This window comes from Onychostruthus taczanowskii, unplaced genomic scaffold (assembly GCF_017590055.1).
Source record: "Onychostruthus taczanowskii isolate IOZ18803 unplaced genomic scaffold, ASM1759005v1 scaffold14, whole genome shotgun sequence".
In the NCBI taxonomy this organism is placed as follows: Eukaryota; Metazoa; Chordata; class Aves; order Passeriformes; family Passeridae; genus Onychostruthus; species Onychostruthus taczanowskii.
The window spans coordinates 9,498,514-9,505,564 of record NW_024498573.1 but is presented as its reverse complement, the minus strand read 5'-3'; the positions used below and the strand labels follow the sequence as shown (position 1 = coordinate 9,505,564).

The 7,051-nt window shown below is 45.3% G+C and overlaps 1 protein-coding gene across 1 annotated transcript; it reads left to right on the top strand.

Annotated features, from left to right (window-relative positions):
* Positions 1-566: 566 nt before the first annotated feature.
* CAMLG (calcium modulating ligand) lies at positions 567-7,030 on the top strand. The gene is made up of 4 exons (XM_041397514.1): positions 567-777; positions 1,882-2,336; positions 3,241-3,306; positions 5,039-7,030. The coding sequence occupies exons 1-4, from the start codon at positions 615-617 to the stop codon at positions 5,228-5,230; spliced, it is 876 nt and encodes a 291-aa protein (XP_041253448.1). The 5' UTR covers positions 567-614; the 3' UTR covers positions 5,231-7,030.
* The last annotated feature ends 21 nt before the right edge of the window (positions 7,031-7,051 follow it).

Below are 7,051 nucleotides of genomic sequence, written 5' to 3'. Positions count from 1 at the left end.
ACTCCAGCACTGCAGCAGGGCTGCGGAGCAGCGGGCTCTGGCATCTCCCGTTCCCGGGCATCGCTGCTGCCGATGGGACCCCTCGGCTGAGGGAAGAGTAACGTGGCACTTTCATCACCTGGCACACGAGGAGAGGTTTAGTGCCCACAAAGATGAATACTGTGCCAGCTGGATCTTACTGGAAAGAAGTCAGGTCCTCGTTCTATAATGCCAGTGGCTCTGGCGGCCTGGAGCGGTGCAGTCTGTTGGCGTTTCCTCGGTGTGCCCCGCCAGTCCCGCAGCGGTGCAGTCCAGGCTCGCAGGCTCTCCCGCGTATGCAGCGGGCCAGCCCAGCGCTGCCTCGGGGTGTCCCCGTCACCCGGGTCCCCTCAGCGCCACCATCGCCCCTTCCCGGCCTCGCACCGTGACACCACTTTTGAGGCCGGCGCGGCCATCTTTAGTGCGGGCGCCGCGCCGTTAGAGAGGGGCGCGCGGAGCTCTCTCCCAGCGCTCCCCGCCCTTCTCCTGCCCCTACAAAAAATGGCGGCGCCTTCTTCAGCGGCTGGAGGCGGGCGGTGCCGGCGCCTGCGCGCTGGGCGGGGCGGGCCCGTGGTGCCGGGCCTGCGGTGCCGGGGATGGCGGACGGCGGCGCGGGAGCGGAGCCCTCACCGCCGGGGCCCCCCGCGGGGCTCTCGGCGTCCCAGCGCCGCGCAGAGCTGCGCCGCAGGAAGCTGCTCATGAACTCGGAGGAGCGGATCAACCGCATCATGGGCTTCCACCGGCCCGCGGCGGGCAAGGGTGAGCCCCGTGGCGGGTGCGGCGGGGCTGTGTGAGGGCTCCGGGGCTGCGGTGACGCCTCGGCCTCTCCGGCCGTGACCGCTGCCCGCGGTCCCTGGTGAGCAGGAGCGGCTGGTTGCCCTCAGGGACAGGGCCGGCTGGCTGCCCGGTCCCTCAGTGCCGCCTTCGTTCGTAGGGATGCCTCAAGCGGCACGACCTGCCCTGCTCCGCCAGGGACCCGCCCATAAAATCCCTGTGCCGTCAGAAAGGTCGGGGCTCGGGCTCGACACGGTCCCTGGATAGCGAGCGTACCAGCTGTCATTTCACTGCAAGTCTTTTTTTTTAGATGAAGAAACGATGAGCCTCCCCCATGTTTTTAGTCAGTATATGCTGGCTTTCATAGCTGGCTTTTTATAGCAAAATTATCTCACATTTGGATAGTGACATAGATGTTTGTGGTTGTTATGCAGAATTTTCTTGCAGAACCATATTTAGGTAGCTCAGTTATATCTCTGTGCATTCTTCAAATGGGCTGTCTTGTCAGGAAGGAGTTCTCAGATTTCGGTTTACAAGGATGCCCATGGGCTGTGAATCAGTCTGATGTAACACTGAAAAGCACTCCTGAAGTGTTAGTTCTTGCTCTGTGGTAGGTCCAGATGCGTTCTTGATTTGCCTTTTGTTCTCTGCCATCACTTTTTCTCTAAGATGGGTCTTCAGGCTTGATACAGAGCAGGTTAACACTGCCCTGCCTCTGACAGTAGACAGCAAGCTAAAGTGCTTCTGTTTGTTTATTTGTCAGGTATTTGTGCCTCTTCTGGTTGATTAACTTTCTGCAAATCTTTGTCTTTTTTTTTTTTAATGTCAATCCATGTATTTGGATCTTTCTGCTTGTATGTGCAGTGGTGTTGCTTAAGGAAGGTCAGTTTTAATATCTCCACTGCTTCAACTTCTGACCTGCATTGCACAGCTTTGTGTCTTGTGTCTGCTCCATGAAGGGTGCCCTCTTTAATCGTAAATCTGTCTTTTCTCTTGGGAAGCAGAGACCCAGGATCCTGACCCAGCACGGCTGAAGTGTTGCTCCATGTACATGGCGTGCATAACTCTGGTTTTATTTTTCTTCCTTAGATGACGAAAGCCACACAGAATTAAAGCTTCAGCACGAGCAAGATAAATCAAACTCCCTTCCCATTCCTTCAGTTTCCAAGCGGATTGTGCTTGGTGATTCTATGTGTAACGTGATGGGCTCGGCCGACCACGCGGGCAGCACGGCAGAGCTCAGAGGGGACAAGGACTTGTTTGGTAAAGCCCCAGAGCCGGTCACCGAGGGGACGGGCGAGCTCCGGCAGCGTCACCGCGGAGAGCTGCCCTCTGAGGCTGCGGCACGGCCACCCAGGCACGGCTTGGAGCAGTACCTGTCCAGGTTTGATGAAGCTCTGAAGCTGAGGAACCAGCTGATGAGCGAGAAGCCGAGCCAGGAGAACGGGAATGCGGCGGAGGAGTTTGACTCTTTCCGCATTTTCCGGTTGGTGGGGTGCGCTCTGCTCGCCATCGCCGTCAGGGCTTTTGTGTGCAAGTACCTGGTGAGTTCAGGGTCCTGCTGGGTGTCTGCCGGCTGCAAATTACTGGGAAATATCCGGGCCTGAAGTCTCTTGGTAGTGACCAAGTTGGGAACTTCAGGCACTCTTTACATTTCCAAAAATTGTATAAAACCTAAAAAATTGCTGAATTCTGTGAGATTAGTCTGCTACAAACACAGCCACTGTGTAACCACTGAGAGCAGCACATTTGGCTGTGGTTCAGGAGCAGATGCACTGGAATAGTTGTTGCAGCTTAAATCCCCTGCAAGTTTATTCCCATCTTGGTGAGCATATGAGTCAGCTGCTCCTCTAGTTCAGGGTCTGCAAAAGAATAATAGAGTAAGAATAGAGTTCTCATCTGTGGAAGTGTCCAAGGCCAGGCTGGATGGAGCTTGGAGCAACCTGGTCTCATGGAAAGTATCCCTGCCCGTGGGTTTGGAATGAGATGGCTTTTCAGGTCACTTTCAACCCACATAATTCTGTGGTTCTAATAATAACATGTGGGTTGTACCAACATAAGAAGATCCTGCCCATTTATCACCCTGGGAAAAGTAGTTCCTCAGTATTCCCAGTGCCAGCCAGAAGAACAGCACAGAGATGTGATGCAGGTACAGCCGTCCAGCTCCTGCATCCCTGGGCTCAGTTTTACACACTGGGCTCAGTTTTACACTCTGCTGTTCTCTTCTGCCATTTCAGTTCTTTAGGCTCAAGGAATATAGGGCAGAACCTTATTTTTGGCATGTAACTTGTCTACTTAGATTTGCAGTGTTCAGTAACAACTTTGCTGTGTTCCACAAATTAATTTTTACCTACTAATTTTCTTTTATGCTTTGGAAGAATTAAATCTTTGTGTTTCTTAGCTATTCTGACCAAGTTAATTTTTATATATTCTTTTCTCTTCCTTCAGTCAATATTTGCACCATTTCTTACTCTACAACTTGCTTACATGGGACTGTCCAAGTACTTTCCAAAGGTAATTTTTTTTTCAGAATTAGATTAATTTGAAGTGTTTTCAATTTAAACTTGTGTTTAGATTGTATTATTTTAGGACCAATGTATGTGAAGTATTCTTCCCTTGTTTTGAACTGTAGAGTTGAATGATCAATGCTGATAGTTTATACTAGTTTTTAATCTTTCCAGATTCAATCCAGGATCTTTTTTAAAGTTGCAGTGAAAACATGGATTAGCAGCTTGTGTAGCTGTAGCCTAATTAAAAGTGTTTGACCAGGAAATCCAGGTAGTTCTTTCATGTCTTCAGGAAACTTGCTTTTCTTCTAGACCATGCTCTTCCCTGGTTATTATTTGCTTTGCTAAGCAGCTGTTCTGCATATAATATCTGGATGACATCTGGGAGAGTGTTTGCTAAAAAAATGAGGCAGAATGTTGAGTTTTAAGGGCTCTGCATTCCAGTGCTGGTATTGGTTTGAATGGCAGCTTGAAATGAGGCATTTATCTGTGTGTGAAACTTGCTGCTTGTTAGCAAGATTTGCTATACCACTTGCTTTATATATTTACAACAGGTAATTGTTCCTGAAGCATTTGTTAGGTTGATGATTTTGTCAGGTCTGTGGTGCAGAGTGGGATTGAATGATGTTCAATCCATAGTTAAAAGGGAAAATTTACATTTTAAAAGGAATAATAGATTACTTGTAGAAAATCAGAATAAATCAGCAGTTGTTTTGTAGTAAGTATATCATAATAGTCATTCTAAGCTGATGTGTCACAACACAAAACAGTAAGATTAGCCTTAGATTTGCACCAGCTCATCTGCTACATCATTTTGATCTTTTTTCTGGTATACTTAAAATCCACTCTTCAATTTCAGAATTCAAGAGGTGGCTCCTTGCCACAACTTGCTTTTACTGCAGCTAGACCTGGGTGGGTGAGGTCAATCCCTTTGTTAACCTTCATTTTTCTCCCATGAAACACAGAAGTATTCTTGAAAGCCTAATTCAGATTGGATTAAATTAAAATATCCACCAAGTATCATCAAATTATTAGAATTTTCAGCCACTGTCACCTTTTCCTGCCTGTCAGACTTGCATCCTTGGGATTCCTCATCTTAAGGATGGAACAGCTTTCAAAAGGTTTTGGGACATTTCTGAGTTCAGAGGATAAAACTGCCAAAGTAAGTTGTTCTAAAACAGAAACAGTTGGTTTTCAACTCTAAATAATTTTTCTGTTAGAAAACTTAACAGTATTTACGGGGTTTTGAGCAACCTGGTCTAATGGAAGGTGTCTCTACCCATAACAGGGGGTTGGAATGAGATGAGCATTCAGGTCTCTTCCAACTCAAACCATTCTGGGATTCTGTTTTTTGCTGAATAGTGTGATGAGATTAATCCAGTTCTGACAGTGGAGAAGCCAGGCTTGGCTTCTTACACCTAGATTTCCCTTGTCTGGGAATGTCCCCACTCATGCAGGAGCAGCTGCCCAGCCTCACATCTCAGCCTGCTGGGAGAAGTAGTGTGAAGGAGGCAGAATATCCAGGATGAATTCTGCCTCTCTCTGGTAGATCCATCACAGCAGGAATGTGTCTAGGATAAGGGCTGTGACTCCTGGAGCACGTCTGGACAGAACCCATCCAAACCTGCTGCTCCTACCAATGGATTAGGATCGTGTGAAATTGGCACAACACTGGTGACATGCAAAGCAGAATTGGATTAGGAGAACTAATGTGATACTGGTTTTTCTTTCCCCTCTAGTGTGAGAAGAAGGTGAAAACAACAGTACTGACTGCTGCTCTTCTCCTCTCTGGAATCCCTGCAGAAGTGATCAGTCGCTCCATGGACACCTACAGCAAAATGGGAGATGTTTTCACAGATCTTTGTGTCTATTTCTTTACTTTTATCTTTTGCCATGAACTCACTTTGGTTTTTGGCTCTGAAGCACCATGACGGCTGTAGAATTCCACACAGTAGCTACACTAAAGCTTTCTGGACTGTGTTCCTTTTAACATTTGACTGTGCAGGCAGGTCTAAACCTTCATTAAAATTCTTACCTGTGGGAATGATTGAAAGGGACAGTAATTTTGGGAAAGGGGGGAGAGGAAGAGCAGGGTCCCTGACTGCCAGTTGTGTTGGTTCAGTTTACTTAAATACAGTGTCTGCACATTACAAAGTGAAGGTTAGGATGCAAGTGACAGTGGATGATTTATTTGTTTTAGTTAGATGATGCCCTTCTCAGCCTCCTTCATAAACATTTACAAAGCTGCCTTTGTTTTTTTCAGTGAGAACAAGAAGAGAATTCCCTTCAGCAGAACCATATATATGTGTATATCCTGTATGACTATAGCTAACCTGCTCATTTTGTGGTGTTCCCATTTTTTAAAGAAAGCTCAAAAGAAAAGAAATCCCTGTATTCTCTTCAAATGTTCACTTTCAGAATGTTGAACTAAGTAGCTGCTTCTGGAGAATGTTGGTGAAACTTGCCACTTTGTTGTCCTTATCCTTGCCTTGCCATACATTACTTGTTGTGATTGTGATTAATTTAATTTGATTATTGTTGTGGAAAAGAGCTAGGCAAAACCAACAAGCAGGTGGTCCTGGTGCTTACAAAGGTCATTAATCAAAAAGTAAGAAGAAAGAGAACTAATCATATCTGTTTATGAGTTTCCAGCAACCTAATCCTAGTGCAGTTCACATCTGTGCTTTCTGATACTTTTTTTTTATATTAACAGTTATCTCATATGTTCTCAATAGGAGAATTTTACATATTGGCACCCAACCTGCAGTATCGAATCTTTGCTCTAGTGTTTGTAAAACTTACAAGGGAAACAGTTTTGTTTTCAATCTCTTAGGAATTCTGCACAGTGAGAGGAAGTGTCATTCCAAATAGTCAATTTAAACACTGGTAAATCTCTATTGAAGCTAAATTTGGTAGTTTTTCAGGTTGTAGTTTTCTGTTTAAAATCTGGACTTTCAGGTAGTATAGGCTGTTGCCTGTTTTTAGCATGATAAACCACATACTTACCTTGGTATTTGCCTGCAGAGGTTTTTTTAGGGAGCAGATGTGTTTAATCGTACCTCTCTAAATGGCCCAGCTTTCAGCTGATTATTCTCTGTCAAAGCTTCCTCCTGTAATTTTAGTGATGCATTTCTGACTTTTAAATTAGATACATGTCTGTGGCTTCCATACAAGAACCTTATGTTTTGATTTGACCATTTTCATGGGGTTTTTTTAACTGGTTGTTATGGTGAGTATTATATTACAGATGTACAGGGCTGGGTTGCAGAAAATTCTGACTTAGGTTTGTTAGCACAGATATTGATTCAGCAGCTTTAAGTTTATTTATATTAGGTAGTCATTTCAGAAAATTGAAATGACAGTAACTTAAGATAAGGTTGAGATATGTAAATAACGAGTTTGCTCAAAAATTACTTGTTCTGATTCTCTATTTATATGCCCAAATGTAATACAAATAAATTTGAAACAAATCCCTATACCAGTACCTGCAAAAAACTATGAATTTTTAATCCTCACCATTAATCAGGTAAATACCCTTGCATGGGCAGAGCACCAGGAGGGGCTTGTGCTTGATTAAGAAATCTCGATGAAGAAATGGCGATCAAGAAACGACCTTTGACCAAGAAACCAGTCTGTTCTTTGATTCCGTTTTTAACTTACCTCTGTTGGTGTACACAATTCTGTTTCATGTTTATTGCCCATTGTTTTCTATTAAAAGTCTGTTTGTTACCCGCCTCCTCGGCGCTGCGTGC